At 37.7% G+C, this 22,005-nt stretch overlaps 1 protein-coding gene across 2 annotated transcripts in view; it reads right to left on the bottom strand.

The window, feature by feature from the left end:
• Positions 1 to 1,672: 1,672 nt before the first annotated feature.
• The window catches only part of ANGPT1 (angiopoietin 1), a 162,713-nt gene continuing 142,380 nt past the window's right edge, over positions 1,673 to 22,005 (bottom strand). For both annotated transcript variants that reach the window (XM_060775770.2, XM_060775771.2), the window contains 2 exons: positions 16,016 to 16,146; positions 1,673 to 6,342 (listed from right to left, as the gene is read on the bottom strand). In XM_060775770.2, coding sequence (XP_060631753.2) covers positions 6,182 to 6,342; positions 16,016 to 16,146 — 292 coding nt within the window. In that variant the 3' untranslated portion in view covers positions 1,673 to 6,181. The remainder of the gene's footprint in view (positions 6,343 to 16,015; positions 16,147 to 22,005) is intronic.

Genomic DNA, 22,005 nt, shown 5'->3' with positions numbered 1-22,005 from the left:
CAAATGCATTCTTATAGACGTTTACTTACAAAGATGTAACTTTTTGTCATCACCCATTTCCACCAGACTTCTGAGATTCTGGAACCAATTTGTTAATCTGTGGTACCTAAATTTTATTTGTAGAGATTTTTAAAAAATTAAGGGGTTTTTTTTTTGGTTGGAAGTGGTTTGCCCTTGCAATTGAAAGTATGACTTGCCCAAGGTCCCATGTCTGAGCAAGGATTCAAACATTTGACTCTAGAGTCTACGTCAGCAATTCCCTAGAATCCATGCTGATAACAAGTAGAAGGGTGTTTTTTTTTAGTGACACGCTCCATATTTAAGAAATAGTTCATGCTGACATCATGTGAATAGTCCCATAATGTGGGATAGTCATAACACTGTAATGGTGCTTTCTGGTTCTTCAGTTGATTTTTTTTTTCTAGGCCAATATGGTGAAACTATATTAAGATGTCAGGAACACCATAAATAGTTCAATGTGTGCCTACCTTCTTCAGATTTCAGTCTGTTGTTGTTTGTTGTTTATTTGTTATGCCGTTTCTGACTCTTCATGACCTCATGGACCAGCCGACCCCAGAGCTCCCTGTCGGCCATGGCCACCCCCAGCTTCTTCAAACTCAAGATTTCAGTCTAGGACACCAAAATTAACTTGTGACAGAACTGAATGAATTAACATGTTTCTGAAAATTCGCCATCAACCATGAATTTTATACCGATATACATTGTGTTTGTGCATCCTATATTTTCACTGATGTTGTGTAGTACATTGTGCAATGACACACACTCAATGATGTGTATTACACAATGTTGCTTTTTATGCATGAGGGTTATAGAGTACTGCGTATGTCTGCATGTGGGTATTTACACAACATGAATGGAATGTCTCATTGAGGTCACCTTGTCATGTCTGCACAGGCTGAGATGCTGGAACTACATTTGGGCTGAAACCAATAAAAGATGTGGGCTTGTTAACACAATCCAGCTTGTCCTCTCTTTCACTATCAAGCTATAATGCTAACCCAAATTGTTGGCACAGTAATGAAACACTGCTTGTAAGGGGGTAATGTGCCGTGTTTTATTTTATCATGACTTTTGTCCTGTTTTGTTTTTGCGAAGGAAAGAAACCCAGCCAAGCTGACATGAATTTGTATGATAATCAAGTATTATGCTTCAAGTTCTTTGAAAATGTGGATAACTCTGTTACCAAGAGATGTTAAGAAAATTTCCTTTAACCTTATAGCATGCATTTGAAACAATGGCTGGGCTCTTGGTAAAAGAACTGAAATGAATTCCAGCCAGTCACTGCCAAGCAATGAGAATGAATGAATGATTAAAGAGAAAAGGGGTCATTCAATTTCATTTGTAAAAAAAAAAATGAATAATTAAGAAGGAAATACAAATCTCAATTGAGGTTCTGAAGTAAGCAATTGACTGGAAACAATCAAGCTATGTGTCTGTTAATGTGAAAGAAAGACACAAAAGGAGGGAGGAAAGGGTGGGGTAAACTTTGATTTGTTCATATTTTAAGGTTCATCTTCTCACTCCTTGCATTGTCAATCTGAACTTCCCAATAGTCTTCTTTTTAGGATTTTTCCCTTCCAGTATTTAGCTTCAGGAATAAGAATGTCACAAGAAAATATACTCAAAATAAACCAAGGATGGAATCATCTGGTGTGTTTTAAATGTTTTATTACAAAGAATAGGAAACCATGTCCCCATTTGTTCAAACAGAGATAAATAAACAGTAAATATCATGCTTGTGTTTTGATAATTCTTTTGCTCTCTCCCCCTCATTCTTAACTTGTGTCCTTTGCAATTTGATCTGTACAGTGGTATTCTTCATTTGGAGATTTTTAAAAATTACATCTTTTGAGAAACACCACGATCTTTGGACAGAAATGAAGACTGCAGGAATGAAGGAGAAATCAGCAATATGAAGGAACCACAGAGCCAAAATAGAAGAAAACAAAAGTGGGGTAATTTAACTAGCAGAACACAACTAATTAACTCCCTTCGGCAGGATGATAAAAAGAGAAATACATACAGATACATAAATGCAAAAGATCCTTTTAACTTTGGAAAGATGGAGCTGTGGCTCTGTGGTATCCTTTCATATTATCTGTACAAAGTCTATGCACATTTCATTCCCATAAATGGAAGAAACTTGCCTACTATGGATTAAAAGCATGGGCACTCAGTTGCATTTAACGCAAAATTAGAAATTATCAGTACTTTTCAAATGTCATTAATTGAGTCTCAACTTCTGTTTGAACATATGTTCTCATGCCAAGATCATCATTAAACCATACATAGGTATGTGCACATATGCTTTTGTATAAGGATAACTGTGGGACAGCATTCACAGAATGCTTGCCTGAAAAAACTACTTGTTCTTTCCCAACGTAATAGGATGGCAAGAATACAAAAACTACCATACATGTCAGAATATTTTCCCATTTAGAGTATTATATTAGAGACTGGCATATCATTTGACTTTCTTCCTGAACCTTCAAGCTGGGGACAAACTAGAGTTCTTCTGCATCAAAACGAAACAAAAAAAATGCACTCATTCGGGTAAAAGCTTGTCCCATTTCATTTCTGGGCCTTCGTTATGGGGCCTAATCTGTTTTTGGTAAGTCTCCTGAAATACGAAGGGTTATTTTCGATACTTTCATTTCAGGGCCTGAAAATTGGCCCATGATGGGGGCTTCTCCCCCACTGGCTCCCCATCCTGAGGTGCTTGGCTGCCTAGCAGTCACTGGCAGGCATGTGTGGGAGTGGCTACTGTGCTTCTTCTCTTCCTCCTCCTCCCTCACACCCACAATACCCTGCATTCACTCATGGGAGTCATGGCTGGGCAGCCTCACATCGGGACCTTAGCAAGCATGCTTTATCAGGGTGGGAGGAACCACTGCTCCTCCCTCCTTTCCACTCAGAGAGTGTGGTGGGCAGTAGGGCATGGGTGTGTAGTGGGGTGTGTGACTGTGCAGGCACTCAGCTGCAGGCAGGCACTGACAGGCACACACATGCTTTCCAGGCCTGCCTGCATGTCCCATGCCACACACACACTCCCTCTGAAAAGATAGTGTGTGGGGTGTGAGGTGCAGACATGCCTGGAAAGCACATGTGCACCAGTCAGGGCTTGCACACTCCATACCATACACACACACACACACACACACCCTGGAAAAAGTGTGTGTGTGTGTGTGTGTGTGTGTGGTGAGGCACAAGCAGGCCTGAAAAGTGAGTGTGTGCCTGTCAGTGCCTGCCTGCAGCTGAATGCCTGCACAGTCACACACTCCACCACACATACACACATGCCCAGAAAGGAGGGAGGGGTGGTGGTTCCTTCTACCTTGATGCTAAGGTCCAGATGTGGGACTGTTCAGTTGCAACTCCTGTGAGGGAATGTGGGGCATTGCGGGCATGAGGAAGGGAGGGATGGGGAGAAAGAAAAGAATCACATGTGCATGGAAATTCAGCTCCACGTGAACGCAGGCTTTCGTGTCGAGCTGAGTTTTGTGTGGGGAGGGGACTTTCTGTTTCATGCTTCTGAATAAATAGAAGACATGAAAGAAATGGTAAGAACAAATTTTGAACATGAGTCTACTAGGTATGAGTCTTCCTCAATTCAAATACAGACAGATTACAAAACTGTAGAAAGAAGCAACAGGGTGGAAGGTTGCTCCTGTGAGAGATGCATGTAGATCAGGACACAAAAGGAAAATTGACAACACCACAAAAAAGAAAGTGAATTGTCCTAATCTAAAATGTGAGATTGTGCCAATTCAATTGGCTTTTTTTGTCCCAATCTGTAAAAGCTCAATGATGTATATGGAAGGGATGAACAGTGAAAAAAATGGAGTAACAACTTTTCTTGGATGGAGAGAGTATTCATTAATATTCATTTCCTGTAGAATAATGGGTTTCCCAAAGCACAAAAAAACCCAGAAGAATAATCTGGTGGCAAACATTCTTTTCCGTTTGAAAAATCCTTTGGGGATTATTATGCACATAAAGACTTGTGACAATAGAATAATCCCCCAAGCAACAATGTGACTACCTCTAGAAAACTATATGAACTTTTAATTATTTTCTACAGTAGATGGTTTATTATGGAGTTTGTTCATCCTTGCATGCCAAGATGGAGAATGTGAAGATTTATATGTTTGGATTTTCATGAATGAAGAAATGCTATTTAGTTTGTATGAATACAAATTGCAATGAGAATAAACTCACTGGATAGAACTTAGTTCAGATACTTCTCCTATGGAAAGAGGCTCCATCATATGAAAAAGTGTAGAGATGCATGGCACTAGATAAAATATATCAGAAATGATTTGGCTATTGGTGAGTCAGATAATTTCTGAGAAATAGGACCACGCAAATTTTATGGAGTTAATATAGTTTTCATAATTGAAAAACCTGTTTATGTTGTACATATATGAAGAGAACATTCTACATCATAATGGAAGAGTAAAGAAGAAAGAAGGTCACAGAATCAGTCCTAATACCTCTATGTAGGTAGGGAAATATGCTTGAAATGCTGAAAAGCCATTACCTCTCAGTGTAGATGATACTGAATTAGATGGATCATTGTCCTGACTTTGGTCTAAAAATCTCCTTCTGTTTCTATGACATTACGCATACACATGTTTCTGACATCCAGACAGAAACCAAAACATCAGTTAGATCTTATTGTCTGAGTCAAATATTTGAACTGATCCTCAGCATACATTTTTTAAAAGTTCATGAAATTCCAAAGATGCACATGCTGGACACATTTTAAACAGAAAGCAGTGTTTAAATATAGTAACCCACTTTCTCAGAACTACTGTAGGCCAAGGTTTTGTACACCCACATATATGACAGGGTACAGGCAGGTACTTTTAATTCTCACTAATTTCAAATACAGGAGAGCTATGCATGTGCTCAGTTTTCCTATGTAAATTAATGTGTTTATATTTGGCTGTTTTCTGGCCATGGTATTGATCATCCATAATTGCAATTATCCCCTTTATTCTCCTATATTTATTTATTATACTCCACAGTAACTGAACCACAACAAAGAACTGATAAGCCCCCTGCTTGGCTTACTTTCAAATTAACAATGACTAACAGAAAACAAATGAAGGTCTAGCAATTTAGAAGTAATTAACTCTAACATGTGCACATACAAAAAAGCCCAAGGCTGGTTAATGAACCCAATCCAGTTAAATATGAGGTTATGCCATTTGCATACATGCTGTATTTAAGTATATTTTCCAAAGGAAATTCCATATACAAATAACCTTTATTTCACCTTTTTTAAAATAACCAGCAATTTCTTTTGAATTGGAGATTCAGACTGGGTTTGACAGAGTCCAAAGCTGTAGCAGTCAAAAAGAAAAATTCCTGGCTTCTTTTGTTATCATGCCATAAATCCTAGCTGAAGGATTATGTCAATTATCCAGATTACCAACATGCACCCTAGTCAGTCGGGGCAATTCCCCCCACATTGCGCTTATCTTTCCCTGCCTGTCATGAAGCACAGGCTTTTTATTAGGAACATGTTTCACATTTGAAATGGGCTTAAATGAGAAATCACTCATACATACCTTATTGATCCTACATTAAAGAAATGTTATCTATCTAAATTATATTTGTTGATAGCAGGCAAGGGCTTGCACAGCCATCTTTGCATTTTCAAGGCAACATGGCCCTACAAAAATAAATATCAGTTGTGCTTTTGCATAGATTCAATGCTTTTTATACTGTGGATGAGTATCCCTTCCTTTGTGGTTTATTATTTATTTTTGCTTTCCAAAACTGCATCTTCCTTGTATGTAGTCTCATAACTTTCATTGTTTTTGTTTAAGGAAAAAAATAAGGAAAAGAAATGTTTCTGCTAAATGTTATTGGGTTCCTTTGTGGCAACTGAATTGAAAGGTTGTTCACTGAATAGTCACAATGGTTATCTTCTCTAGTCTGAGCAACCACATCTTCCTCTGCATCCTCATGTGTTTGATGGTGATTCATGTCCATTTTCTGCAGCCTATGACATCAGATGTGAGTAGAGCTGGATTCCTGCCATTTCATGCCTTTCAGAAAGTTCCCGCCTTCTGCTTCTGAAGGTTACATAGGAGGTCCTTCAGAATGTGGTAGCTATACTGCACATTGTTCTTGCCTTTGCTTGGTGTCTTTAAAAGTCTAAAGGCCGGATCATCATAGTTGTGGAACGTAATGAGTAACTGGGGCCTTTGAAGTAATGCCATTTGATTCCATTTATTTTTCCGTGGTGCTGTCCGGCAGAGTAGAACATTCCATTGAGATTGGAAGGCCCACAGGCATCAAACCACCAGCCTGAAATAATTAGGAACAAAACAATTAGGCCATATATACGAACTAAGCAAGCTCTGTTTCATTTACAAGATTGAATTGGCTGGTGAATGTGTAGGATCTAAGTGGTAAAGACCACTTAGGAGGCAATAGTTTCAGCTTTGCTTAAACAAATAAACAACATTCTGAGGCTGGCATACAAGGAGCCACACAAGTAGTTGTCTATGTCCAGAGTAGCTTGGGGATTGTGTTTTAAAATACAACAAAGAAATAACATTCAGAATACAATTTCTGAAATTTAAAGGACTTATGGAAACATCAAAAAAGAGAAAAAAGATGGATTGGAAAACTTGAAACCTTCAGTATCCTTGCCGGTAGGTATTGCCTTGGACCAAGTGCCATGTCAGACAGGAAATGTCTTCATTCCCCCTTCCATTTGCTTTTCTGTCAGTTAGAACCTTCCATCTCAATGGGGTGGAAAATCCATGTTGGGTTTGTGACTGAACTTTAAAGGACCCATCCAAGGGGAGTTCAATATTATAAATAGATCCTTTAGCAATCAGATTAAAACCCAGAAAAGATTCACTTGGCAACTGACATGGGAGCCAACAGCCTTCATTGATTTGACATTATAACATTTATTATTATTATTATTATTATTATTATTATTATTATTATTATTATAGAGCTAGGCCTTTTTGTGTGTTTCAGTAAAAAGGAAAGAAAATCATAGAATCACAGAATCATAGAATCATAGAATCAAAGAGTTGGAAGAGACCTCATGGGCCATCCAGTCCAACCCCCTGCCAAGGAGCAGAAATATTGCATTCAAATCACCCCTGACAGATGGCCATCCAGCCTCTGTACTCAATATAATTCTGGCAGAGTGGACATCTCTACCAGTACATTCACACAGGAGAAAGAGGGAGAAAAAAAGTTATTTACTTGTCCTACAAACCAAGGACAGTTCAACTTAGTGACCCAAGTTCTGTGTCAGCTACCCTGTTTCACAACCTATCTCACTGTCCAGTCTCTGCACCCAGCCTTAATGAGAACTTCTAAAGGAAAAAGACTGGGATGCCTCCTTACTCAAGCATGGATAATGTACAAGTATTTCTGCAACAGAGAGTTACCTGAGCATTGGGTCAGAATTGAATCTAGGCTAAGAGCACTTTTAAGACTAACATATTAATTTCAAAATTAGTATATCTGTAACACTCATTTTCTGTTCATTTGTATCCATTTTACATATTGCACAATTTGCTAATTCACCGCCATGGGACAAAGTTGCTATAGCAAAAGGTAGCCTTTGAAGTCCTCCATGGATAAGACAAATGGGACCACAGCCCCCTGGAGTGGTCTCCCCTTCTCCATAATGTTTTTCAGGGATCAAGGGATTGGTTTAGGGTGGTATTTATAACAATAGGTTACTAAGGGAGACTGACTTGTTGTACACCTTCTCAGTCCCCTTGTGGGTTAAGGGCAGGCCTCCAGAATGGCCTTTCTATATTCTGGGGTTTGAGGGAATGTGAAAGGTGCAGCCCTTGGAACTAAACCAGGGGATTTGCTCTCTCTTGGAAGCTTGGTAGGATGTGCCCTTGGAATAACCTTTCAGTAAATGACCAGCCTGGGTGAGTAACCAAAGTAGCTCGATTCCCCTCAGGTATTTCACCCAACAGAAGGCTGAGGAGGTGATCACAATTCAATACCTGTTGCTTGAATTAGATCCATATCAGGTTGCTCCCTCACCCCACCCCATCTTAGCAAGTGTCCCAGGAATAAAATACATAACAAATTAAGCCAAAGTAGAATAGGAAACCCAACCTTGCCACCAAAGTAGGAAAGAATAGCCAGACAACCAGAGATTGAGAACAACAACCTTCGTGAACCCTTTACATCTACTGATTTGGACATGGCTTTCAATAAATGTAAAAATGGCAAAGCAACTGGCCTGGATGATCTACGGATGGAACAAATCAAGAACTTTGGTCCAAAAGCAAGGTGCTGGATGCAGGAGCCGATGAACAATTGCACTGCATCCTGTCAGATCCCCAAAAATCTGGAGGAAAACAAAGGTCATAGCCATCTTGAAGCCAGGCAAAGACCGTAATGATCCAAAAAGCTATAGACCAATCTCTCTGTTGTGCCACCTCTACAAAGTTCTGGATAGATTTATTTTGCATAGAATTATGGAAAAATAGACCCATGTCTGATTCCACAGCAAGCTGGCTTCAGGAAAGGCAAAAGCTGCACATCGCAAGTGCTGAACCTGACTCAGCACATAGAAGATGGCTTTGAAAGACTTGGAAGGCACTGAACAGACTGCGCTCTGGCACCACAAGATGCAGAGCCAATCTTAAGAAATGGGGCTACAAAGTGGAATCCACGACATGTGAGTGCGGAGAAGAGCAAACCACAGACCACCTGCTGCAATGCAACCTGAGCCCTGCTACGTGCACAATGGAGGACCTCTTTGCGGCAACACCAGAGGACTCCAAGTGGCCAGCTACTGGACAAAGGACATTTAATCAACTACCAAGCCTGCAAACTTTGTGTTTGTCTGTCTGTCTGTTTGTTTTGTTAAAAATGTAATACAACTGTCTGGTTGCTCCTGACACGATAAATAAATAAAATAAATAAATTAGGCCGAATTTTGGATGATTTCTTGGTAAGGGCTTCAAAACTGAAGTTGTCCTCAGATTTTTCCTGCGATCATACTATTTATTACAGTTGACTTTTTTAAACAAATGTTTGGCAGTTTACCCAATCTTTGTGCCTGGCTTCTTATTTCATGGTGGGGAGTCGATTCACACATGGTTTATCTCCATCACATAAGTTAATAAATTTATACATGTAAATCTGTTTATTCATACTAAATAGAAGGACATTCCAAAAAGCGAGCTTCTTTAGTTTGTGAGAGTGGTCACTCAATGCAATGGTCCACCACTGAATTCACAAACAGATGTGAAAACCAGTAACGTGCTGGTGGTATAATGGCATTGCAAATCGAATTCCAATTCTTCATCCTTGAATTGGATGCATTTTGCAAAAATGTCTACCCACTTCTATAGGGGAACTAACACAACTATATGACACTAATCAGAATTCCAGACATTGTATTAAATGGCATCCTGAACACATGTGCCCATTTAAGTGTTAAATGGCAACAACTAAAACATGTGTCTAACTTGTGCAACAAATGAGAGATGGTTTAAATCACAAAATTTATTTCTCAAATTCTGCCTTCTGCAAACTCCTCGGTTGTCTAAATATACATAGCCACTAGCTAGACTTTAAAGAGGTAAACATGGCCAAATAAGTAATTCAGAAACAAACATTTTAAGTTCTTTCCTTCATTGCAGATGGCACTGAAAAGAAATTAAGCCAAAAAATTCTAAACCATCCCTAACCAAATTAAGAGAAGCGGTGTATCATTTTACTAGCATAACTTACGTATTCAGATGGGCAAGGCAGAACATTGTGAAAGCATGCATACTTCACAAATTAATGAAAGTGCTGATTTTCATTCTATAAGTTTCTATGCCTTTGGACAACAGGAAATATTCTGACATCTGTCTTATATTCTTACTGCTATTGTTTCATTATACATTTGCAGGGCATTTGTTTTCAGAACTGAGGGAGAGACTGTGGAAAGCTTTGCACAGGTTTTAAATATGTTTCAAAGTGACCCAGTTTGAATGGCCTAACAAACCAGGGTTCCAGATGAAGCATGAAAAACATTCTAGTGTATTTGGTATGATCAGTTCCACTAGAATTGGGCTAAACCAATTGACCTTTTTCCCCCCTGTGGCCTGCTTACTCCGATATCAAAACTTGAAAGTTGGGCATTCATTTTCCAACCAAACCATTTGGTCCCCCCGCCCAACCAATATTTGGCTTGTCAGTGGGGGAATGGGCCAGAGTTTAATTTCTTAAAAGCTTGGACATCAGACTAATCTGTGAATGAAAGGTCTTGAATTGAGAGTTACTGGTGAACCTTCACCATCATGCTGTTATATTCAAGACAATACTTGTTCTTATGAACACTTTATTGGTTTTGTTACCTATGTTGATGAAGGGGCAAGCTTGTTTTCTGTTGCTCCACAGACTAGGATATGGAGCAGTGTATTGAAATTGAAGGAAAAAATATTCCACCTAAACTTTAGGAGGTTTCAAGCAGTAGAATATACTGCCTTGAAATGTGATGGAGTCTCTTTCTCTGGAGGTTTTTAAACAGAGGCTCGATGGATATTGTTGGCAGTGCTTTGATTGTGGATTCTCACATGGCAGAATGGGCTTGGACTGTGGTCTCTTCCAACTCTATTATTCAATTTCAAGTTTTAATATTTTTTGAGAAAGTAGTTAATTCTTCGTCTCAGCTGTTAGGAATTGTGGGAATTGAAGTCCAAAACACCTGGAGGGCTGAAGTTTGCCCATGCCTGATCTTAAGCAACTTGCTATTTTTCTATGCATCTTACTGTGTGTGAAGCTGTAATGAATACCATACTCCTTCTTCAAAGGTATTTCTACCAGACCAACATTTTTTAAAAAGTTCATGGTATAGTAGAGTCTCGCTTATCCAACATAAACTGGCCGGCAGAAAGTTGGATAAGTGAAAATGCTGGCTAATAAGTAGGGATTAAGGAAAAGCCTATTAAACATCAAATATGTTATTATTTTTAAAAATTAAGCATCAAAACATTATGTTTTACAGAACATTGGGTGTGTGACGGTTGGATAAGTGAGACTCTACTGTATTATTTTTTTTCCTAGAGGGGATGGAAGGTGGCCATTACTTCTGTTCCATGTTGACTGAAGGTTGCTGCATGTGAAAAACAATATCTGTGAACCTGTGAGACATATCTACAATGGAGGCCAAGCTAGGCCAAGTAATAATCGAGTCAAGTGCTCACAGTTAGTGGGACGGTGTGAAGTTTCTTTGACTTCATGGATCAACATTGTGATTTCCAAAACTGAAATGCTTACTGTTTCCCCCCACCCTGAAGTACACTTCTCCAAATCCACTGTTGTTCAATGCTTCCAATTTGATCTCTGGAGATGAGATGGAATTAAACATGGATATGGTGTGGGGGTGGAATGTATTTCCCATATAGGTCATACATTTTGTCAGCAGATTTTGTTCTCCACACTTTCTAAAAGAAAGGAGCTCTTGCTTTTTTTAACCACAAGTACATTCATAATAACAATTGGTGTATAGCAGCAAAGTTGATGCAAGTCTTGCATTTAAACCAGTGTACAATTTATGATTTGAGCCTTGTAAAGTAATTTCTTGCATTTTTTTAAAAAATACTTTTTTTTCTTCCTAAAGTAACACTTCATAATAAAATCTTTGGGGAAGAAACAGTGCCAAATACATTCTGATATTCTGTTATTTTGATACAGCTGACCTCTCTTTGATTACAAAGCTATACCTAAGGGGCTAATAACCAAAGAAAAAGAAAGCAGTACAGCTGATGTTTGACTGTAACAAGAGCATAATCCTGTAGAAATTCGAGACAAAGCTAAACTTGGAAAAATCTAATCCTTATTTTTTTCAAGACTGGACCATGAAACACAAAGTGGCTCTCAGCTCTGTTTTCATTGTCAAGAGTATGGACCAGAAGGTGGTATTTATTACCATTCTACTTCAAAACAACCATAATAGCATGAAAGATGGGTTTTCTTTGGGGGGTTATTTTTTCTTAACAAGGCAATATAAACACTTCATAAGTCCAACACAGGACTAGATTAGAAATTATTTAATTTATACTTGTAGGAGCAATTTGCCAATATAATTATCCACTGAAGGACTTCTGTACAAGTGGGTCCACCTTCATGAGAGGATAAGTATTTTATACAGTTCATAAGTTATCATAATTCTACCTTAGGATTTTCTACCTTTTAATAAAGCACTGAGTTTTGTGTTTGAATGAACAATTGCAAATGAATCCTCAGAGGTTGGATCTTCATCTTATGCAGTGCCAATGCCAACTCAACACTTTTTAGTGAAGGGGCACAGAAAGCACAAAAAATGTACTCTGGGATGTTAAATTACGATAATGTGACTGCAGGTCAGATTTCTAAGCTTCCCCGTGTTGTTAAGATTGATGAGGTTGCCATTGCTTCAGAATTTGTGATAGAGATTTGGTTTCTTCCTAGTAAAAACGGTATGCAAACCAATACCATAATTACTGAAGAGCAATTCAAGAAAGTTTCTCTTGCATGCTAATGATGCAAATCAATAAAGTTGTCCAACCAAGTGTTCAACAGTTTCTCAATTAGTCAATTTCATTTCATAAAATAAGCTGCTAGTAAAACACAGTGTAATTGCCCAGATATCATAATATACAGGGTTTCCTCTTATTCTTATTTCTGTTATTTTTCATGAGTGTTGTTTAATGTTTACTTTTGTAGTTTTATAAGTAAATATTGTTGTGGTCAAGGATTTTGATGAGAGCCCTTTATACACTAAAATTAGAAATTATATTTCTGTAAGAGAAGCTAGGGGTCTTTTATGGAACTTGAGATCAATAAAAGAGAGGTGCTTCTAAAATTTTGATTGTAATTGTCAGCCATATTTTTCTCCTGTCTTTGGTTTGTCAACAAATGAAGGTCAAACTCCACATTTTAGACATGGCTTGTTTGGGTAAGCAAAGTCAAAAGGGGCTGTGGTCCCACCTTGGGCACAATTACAAGAAATGAGCATGGGAATAACAATAAAACAGAGTTTACACAAATGGATAGGAAATTGTAATAAAAGTATAAGCATAACATTTTTCAATAGGAGAAAGTTGAAAACTAGATGGGTAACAGGTGATTGTCATATTTATTGTTATTTTAGATTAGAGTATGCAAAACACTAATATGTTTAATGATGGCATGTTTAAGCTGTATTAAGATGTCAGCAATCTGTTTATGTCTTTTCTTAAATACTGTGTACATTCCCGACCTAGATATGCGTTTTTTATTTTTTCATTTTTGGAAAAATTGTTAATTGTATAGTCTGATAATAAATAGAAAAATAAATACAATAACAAAGGAAATATATTTTTCAGTCTGTTGACTATCTTTTCTGGGACATCTTACATAACAAAATGTAACTACCAGCACTACTAAGAAGAAATGCTATTTCTCATGTGACCCTCTATGATAACTTTTGGATCTTCCAGACAATAAGTAATCCTTAAATATAGCCTCAGCTTTCTATTTCTGATAATTTTGGTTTCCATATCTTATTTTCCCTTTTATTCCTTTTGTTCCTTGCCATAGAATATTCTGCTCAGCTCACAGAGACTACAAAATCCCCCAGACTGTCAAGATAGCCACACAAGTCATGTAGGTTTTATGTAATTTATGATGGAAGAGCTGTCTACAAAAATTGCCAAGACCAACAGAATGTCTGATAAAGTTTGCCACAATCAAGGACACTATTATTCTTGAAGATGAATTATTTTTATTATGTTGTTATCACAGATACTTTTTTTTTTATCAGACGGCTAGTTGTGACCAAAAATTTGAATACATCTTTCTAACTTTCTCTGTGGTGAATGGTTTCAAAGTGGTATCTCACAGGAAACTGGTTGTGCATGGCAAATCCATAGAAAATAAATATCATAGTATCCTCTTTGGAGATTTTAAAACACATTTCGTAGTACTGGTGCTGTAACAATGATTTCAACTTCACTAGTCATGCAACTGACCAAAAAAAAGTAAGAAATAAAGAAAAGAAAGACTATAAGCTTTTCCTTATAAGTCCATAAACCTTTTTTTGCAAACTTTTTTGGAAACTTTCCCCACTTAAATCTCTGGAAGTTACTTCAAATGGTGAGGAGATCACCCTCAATTAGTGACAAATGTAAATCTTTTAGTTTGCCTGCTGTGTAAAAATGTGATAAAAAAATTAAAAGTTTTCTTCTCACTAGACAGGATAACCTGACTTTCTGTGTATGTGCATTTTGAGACTTTTGTGAAAATTTGATTTAAGTGTTGTACACAAAAGTGTTGTTTTCTACATAAAATGATTTTGCATCTAATATAGGCAGTAAATACAGGCAGTAATGTTTTGCAAAAATACTGCCTTTTTATACAAACAATAGTTTTATGCACATGAACATGCAAATCTTTCATACAAGAGTCCTGAAATGCACAAGACAAAAATTACTATCTATCCTATCTTGTTTTCTCAAAATGTTGACACATTCCCTCTCAGTCAGGATAATAAAACTTCTGAATATTCTGTACATCCCTAGCTTTTGAGCATCCTGATTTCTGATTCAACTCATCCAATCAGTCCCTTGTTGAACTTGTTAGTACATCAGCAGCACTACCCTCCACTCTATCTATCTATCTATCTATCTATCTATCTATCTATCTATCTATCTATCTGGAAGGGCATTAATGCACATATGGCAAAGTATTTTCCTCACTAGAGGAACCTACAACTATCCTTATTTTTTTCTTGTCAAATAAGTAGTATATATGTGTGTGGGGATGGGGGGTAAGTTGAGAGGGAAAAGAGAGACCATGCATACTCTTAACAGTTCTCTGAATATAAATAATTTTGATTATATTTGTCATTTTTAAGTGACATGAAATTTGATCACATATCTCCATTACTTTAGGAATATAGGAAGAGCCATCCTCCTGGATCAGATGGATGATGTCTCTAATCCAATAATCTGTTTTACAGTACTAACCTGTTGCTTATGGAAATACATAGTTAGCAATACATTGCCTGAATCCCATTTGTTAGTTCCAATGAAAGATGACTCGTTCAATTAGTTGGTGAATGGTGAATCAATATATAAGAAAAGAAACAGAGGCTGGATGGCCATCTCTTTGGAGAGCTTTGGTTGTGTGTTTCTACATGGCTGGGGGTTGGACTGGATGGCCTTTGTGGACTCTTCCAACTCTATGATTCTATGAAATCCCATTGATTCAATGGGTATTCTGTAGTTAGGGCTAACAGTTTGATCTCCAAGATTGCAATTACACCTTCCAATTCACAGTTCCTGATAACTACAATGTAGAGACCTACCATATATAAAGCTAATATAATACTAATCTGATCAGCATTCATGATTATGAAACATTCCAGTCCTCATTGAAAACTACCTACATAACTACTTCTTGTGATTCTCCATCTCACTGCTTGACTATGTGTTGTGCCTTACTTAATTTGGCCCTAAATTGCTCATTTTATTTTTCTGTTGTCATCTCAGCAGGCAGCATGAAACTCAGGCTAAGAGTTTTAGATACATTATATTTCACAAGTATCATGAGTCTCATAAATTTTCTGAGACACTACCCGAGTTGGAAAGAGTTTATTTACTTTCATTTTCATTTTACGTAACATTATAATAAAAAATTAAATGAAAAGAACCTTAGAGTAAAAAAAAATATGAGAAGTTCTTTTTAGATGCCAAATGAAGCTGTTGATAGAGCAGGATCAACAGGATTAAAATATTATTCATTGCTCAAGCAATTCTGCTGTATTTCTCCATCAGAATACAAACAGTGCAGCTCTCCAGATGTTCTGCACTGCAGCTCCTATCATTCCCCACCATTGGCTGTATGCTGGCTAGAGCTGCTGGAAGGTGAAGTTCAACAACCTCTGGAAGGCTGCACAATTCCCCTCTGCTCTCCATCCATACGTTGTTGTTCAGTAATATGAATTATTTTAGTATGCAGTGCTTACCTCCTGTTAGCATAAGGGCACATTTACACATACAGTTGTCATTGTCAGCATCTTTGGTACTAAAATCTGCCCCATGCAGAATCAGGCTGCTCTGTTTTCCTGCTGTTCCTGAATGACCCTTTAGATAGAGCCTAAAAGAGAGAAGAGGAATGATGAGAAGAGAAGAGACCATCAAACAATACAATTCCAAGGATATCTAATTGACTTCTCAGTACTAAGAACAGATTTGGAAGATTTTTAAAATCCTGGAAACATTTGGAGTCACTGAAGGGACATTTCAGCCATAACATTCACATCTTTTTTTCTCTCTTATATATCTCCTAAAGTTTTCCCTTCTGAAGGAGTTTGTTTACTTTGGTTAGTTTGATTTATATCCCACTTCATCCAGAGGCTTACACACACTGTGAAATCTGCCCAATCTAAATATAAATAAACATAAACACCACCCATCTTGTCAAAATACTTTTCACTTACTACTTTTGGGGGTTTTCTGTTGATGAGTTTACTCTGCAGTCAAGAGTTCAAGGGCAAGTTATGCACTGGATTGCTTCACATAACCCACTGAAAACAATGTGAGCATCCATTCAGTAACTTTTATCTCATCATGATTGGCATCAGTGTTTTAATCTCCTATTTAGGGCAAGCTTTTTTGTATAAAGTATCTGACTTCAATCCAAAAATGTAGTTTTTTAATGTGACAAATTGCAAATTTCACATGTGTCAGGGTTTATGACTGTATTTTATGTTATGTAATATGTCTTTGTTATGTTGTATGCCGCTTGTTATGTTGTATGGGAGAAAAGCAGGATAGAAATAAGTAAATAAATAAATAGCTTGGTGACAGGTTTACATTTTTTTTTTAAAAAAATTGTAAAGTGAGAGAAAAAAAGGCAGAGAAAAGTGATAGGGCCTCCAAAACCAAAAGAACCTATTGAGTCCCCTGCCACACAACTGTATAAATCCTCATTGAACTGGATTATATGGCAGTGTGGACGCATATAACCCAGTTAAAAGCAGATATTGTGGATTATCTGCCTTGATATTCTGGGTTATATGGCTGAGGATCTACACTACTCTTTATCCCAGGATCTGATAGAAGCCCTCAGTGGTGCAGTGGGTTAAATCCTTGTGCTAACAGGACTGAAGACCGACAAGTCAGAGGTTCAAATCCAGGAAGAGTGTGGATGAGCTCCTTCTGTCAGCTCCAGCTCCCCATGTGGGGACATGAGAGAAGTCTCCCACAAGGATGGTAAAACATCAAAACATCTGGGCATCCCCTGGGCAACATCCTTGCAGACAGTCAATTCTCTCACACCGGAAGCAACTTGCAGTTTTTCAACTCTTGACATTAAAAAAATCCCAGAATATCTTCTTTGAACAGGTTATATGAGTCTACACTGCCAGATAATCTGGGATAAACAGATAATCTGATCTTGGGATATAGGGCAGTGTAAATCCATCCTAAATTATAAGTCCTGGCTGACTTCCTATTCAATAATGTCTGGCTGGTATCTTGTTCAATTACTACAATGTTGAAAGACCAAGTTACACTAATTACCTTTTGCAGCCATTGCACAAGGGCCAAAAGTGACACCCTAAACTTAACTTTGATGCCATGCAACCCTTCAATGGAGGAATTCACAAAATACAATAAGGGAGATAAGCCACGGCCTGTTGCAGTCTGGCAAACAGAGGATTTTTCTGAATGTTCAGAGGATGAGGGGGATGATGGGTTCCAAAATGAGGAGTCTGTAAATGTTCAGGGAGAATTGCTGGCAGACAAGACTGATGTTTGGAATTCCTCACATGGTTCCCAGACAACAGGGGAAAATGAAAGTACCAGTTGCCCTCCAAGTAATGATCAAGCCCTCACCAACCTAGACAAACCTTGATTTGCTATTTTGAATATGAGATGGAACTTCTGTAACATTATTAATCAAAAGATTCTGGATCAGTAAGGGGTACTATAAAGTTCTTTCATGGGAATCTATATGGCTTCTCTCTTCCCTCATCCCCCAAGTCCACCTTATAGCTGCAGCCATTCCTGTAGATCAGGGGTCCTCAAACTTTTTAAACCGGGGGCCAGTTCACTGTCCCTCAGACTGTGGTGCTTTATGCGCGAGTAGGCTGTGCGGAGCAGCTGCCCTTGGCTGGCTCACGCTGTCCATCGGGCCTGATGGATAGCATGAGCCAGCCAAGGGAGGGGCACTGTGTGTGTGGGGAGGGCGCTCCTCCTCTGCAGGCCGGATAAGTGCCCTTGGCGGGCTGGAAGTGGCCCGTGGGCCGTAGTTTGAGGACCCCTGCTGTAAATGTTGGCACAATAATAATATCACTTTTAATTGATCCCAATCTACCTTGGATCCATCCCTGCTGAAAGTTACGCAATGTCCATGATATATTTAGAGAATTGTGTTAGACAGAAATATATAGTGGACATCTATGATATATTTATCATATTGTATTAGTCAAAGTTCTGATAAATACAAGACAAGGAAATCTACAAAAACAATGTAAAGATAAAGTATCTTGAAAAAAGTAAAAAAAAGATAAAGTCTATAGATTTAAAAGCCAAGTTTTATGGGGCACTTCTGGAATGTCATCTCAATTAGATACTGTTTTCTAAAATGATGCACAAATTAACTTTGAGAGCAAGATATTGACATTATTGTGTTGATTTATATACAATTCTTGTATTGCTCCTTGAATATAAACAAATCAAACTTAGATTTAAGCCTCCTAGATTTAATGTGTTTTGACAGTGATGGTAGTAGATGCTCTTATCTTTTTTTTCCCCTTCAGAGGAAAATAAACTCCTTTAGAATAGTGCTGATAGAAAAATGACTCTTGAACACTATGCCTACAAACTTATTTTAAATTGACATAGCTTAGCAGTACATCATGTCTGCAAAGTTCACTGAAGCTGATGCCAGCATTAAAAAGGTGGTTACTGGATTTTTAAGCAAATTTGACCATAAAAGCCCAACCAGCATAGAGATTTTTTGATCTGTTGTACAAAAATGTGAGCATTTTGAAGTCTGGAAGAAGATATGACATAGGAGATTGGTATGTAGGGATCTGAAAATTCAGTCATTGTGATTTTCTCCACAATGGTTAGAATAACAACCATTCTCATCCTAAACTAGTTCTACATCAAGTTGCAACCTTGGGCCCTGCACATAAATTTGTGCACATTTTACAAAGTGTACTAATAGAATTATAAATTCCATTAATGTATTCATTTTTGCAAGAGTCAGCATCTAGCATCTCCGGTTAAAAGACATAGGATAGCACATCAGATAGATAAAATCCTTACTTTTAAGCCCATGAATGGAAGACATAATCTGAATCCAACCTGTAGTTTCTAGGTTCATGGTATGAGGCCCTTTCTGCCCAAGACCTCATCCTTACAGCATTAGGATGAATCATATATTGGCTGTAGGAGGTAATAACATTTATATGAAAATGTCTACCATCTTACATACAGAAGAACATTTATCATAAAGATAAAAGGAGCTTTAAATAGTCATTACTAAAAAATTGGGGAATTGACAAATTTATTTTTTAATCCCCTCCCTTTAGCTGTTTATATTCTTGACCTTCTTCCATTCCAATTTGAAAATTATGGATACAAGACATTCTCTTTGGGCATTTGCAAATGTGGGTTATGATATGTCTAGTGATAGAGACTTATTTATTCTTTAGAAACTGGCTGTAGTGCAGATGGAAAAGAATTATACTGCATTTACCAGCAGACAAAGCTGTTAATAAACAATTTGATAAAAATTGTAATTGTATGCTTTAGCCCTGCACACTCTAATTCAACTGATGCCTATTTAGATTTGATTCACCAAACCCAAAGGGGTGCTCACCAATGGCTCCTCCTCATTCTGGAGAGAAGTGGGAGGCCCAGGGTTCTGTCCTTGGCCCAGTGCTGTTCAACATCTTTATGAATGACTTGGACAAAGGAATACAAGGATTTTATCAAATTTACAGATGACATCAAATTGAAAGGGATATCTAATAGCTCAGAGGAGGGGATGAAAATCCAAAATGACCTTAACAGATTAGAAAGTGGGGCCAGAACTAATAAAATGAAATTCAGCAAGGAGGAATGTACAGTACTATACACAGATGGGTGAAAGCAGTGCAAGTCAAAGGGATTAAGAGCCTTAATAGATCACAAGCTGAACATGAGTCAACAGTGTGATGTCTCTTCCAATTCTATAATTCTATGAAATCTGTTTCCTCTCTTTTCCTTTTTTCTTTCCTTTTAATAGGTCCTGTATCAGAAGCAGTAATGCATAAACAATAATTTGCCCATTTTTAAAATAAAAAATTGGAATCACAATAAAGCATAGGATTCCAAATCTGCTCTGGAACTAAGATGCAGAAGATATAATTATCATGATTCTGTAAAAATGAAAAATTCTGCCTTACTCTGTTTAGAAAATGAGTGACAGACTGTAAGCCTCTAAATCTGAACGCTGCTCAAAACAGCCAAGTCATGGTGATGTCTAAAGCCGGCCACATGGTATGCGAGCAAGCTTTTTTTTTTTAAGCAACCTACCAATTCAAATTCTTAATGTTACCAAATATTGCTATTTGGCCTTCTCTGATTTAATCTGAGAAATTACATTTAAATGTACAACACATTCAAGAAATACAAAGAACATTCCTGGAAATGTTTAGAGCAATTTGAAATAAATAAAGAAATGTCATCTTGGAATCCTTGCTTTGCTTTCTAAGGACATCATGTGGGTTTCAAAAATTCCAGGAAGAATTATGTGGCACTAAGGCCCCATTTAGAAAAAAACCAACACAGCCTGTTAAACATATTTCTGCTCCCATGGCGTCATTTGTGGCTGACAGTCAGATATGAGTGAAAGGTTCACTCACTGTCCTCTATTTATAATCTGTGCTCTTCGATGGTGCCACTCTGGCCAGGCCAGGCGGGTTCAGCATGAACTCTGAATGCTTCTTTTTCCCTCTGACAAATCAGGGTCATGACCTTATAAAAATCTGCATTTCAGAATCACGACTCCACCAGTTTAAAACAGATTCAGGATTTCAATACATGGACTTCATTATTACTGCTAAATTGTGTAATAAAGGGTAAATAATGATCTGTAAGAGTCGGTTTGCTGCAGACTATCCTGGTAACTTTGCAGAGCCAAGTATTTGGCAGGCCTTCATTTTACATGCAGTAAAAGACAGCTATCCTGAAATTGCTTGTGTGTGGAATTTTCTGAACCAATGCACTATTAAAAATAGCATTAAATCAGCAATGAAACCCACAATATTGCTGAACATTATCTAGGCAATCCAGCCTGACCAATGGTTAAGGATGATTAAAGTTGCACTAGTATAAAAGTGAAGGACGTGTATTTTATAGGGAGACAGAACTCTTGCAGAGTTGCCTGGGATATTAGATGACAACCTTTTTAACAGTGTGGTGAGGATGGATAAAGAATGAACACATTGTGTGAATTGGGATTTCATGGGATTAAACTACAATATGAATTTATTAACTTCACAAGAATAATGGCAGCAGCTTTCCCCGTAGCAAAAATAGCATATCTCAGTATTCACTAATGCTGGGAGATAGCTCACAAATTGCTTCTTTGGACTCTTGTTGCTCCAGTGACAGGGCACCTTAGCACTGCGTCAAAACAAGCTGCTTGTTAATGTCTACCAGATTAGATTACCGTACCTTTGATGTCCGGGAAGTGAGAGTAAGAACTGCCTCAAGCCAACTGAGATTTCAGGCAAGTCACAGCAGCTCAACAAATGAAATCTAATAAATACCTACATTTAGCACAATCCAAAATGTAGAAAAGTGTCCATCTACCAAAACCCTGCTGTAAAATGAGCTATGCTACAATTGATTGATCATCTTTCTCTCAGGATTCTGCAGAAGTGCTCTGAAATTTAGACTGTTATTACAGGAAACTTGCAACTGGAGATAAAAAGCAATAGAGGAAACCACCTTT

The sequence above is a fragment of the Anolis sagrei genome, chromosome 4 (genome assembly GCF_037176765.1).
Source record: "Anolis sagrei isolate rAnoSag1 chromosome 4, rAnoSag1.mat, whole genome shotgun sequence".
NCBI classification, from domain to species: domain Eukaryota; kingdom Metazoa; phylum Chordata; class Lepidosauria; order Squamata; family Dactyloidae; genus Anolis; species Anolis sagrei.
The sequence above is the reverse complement of the archived record's forward strand: the minus strand, read 5'-3'. Positions and strand labels throughout refer to the sequence as shown.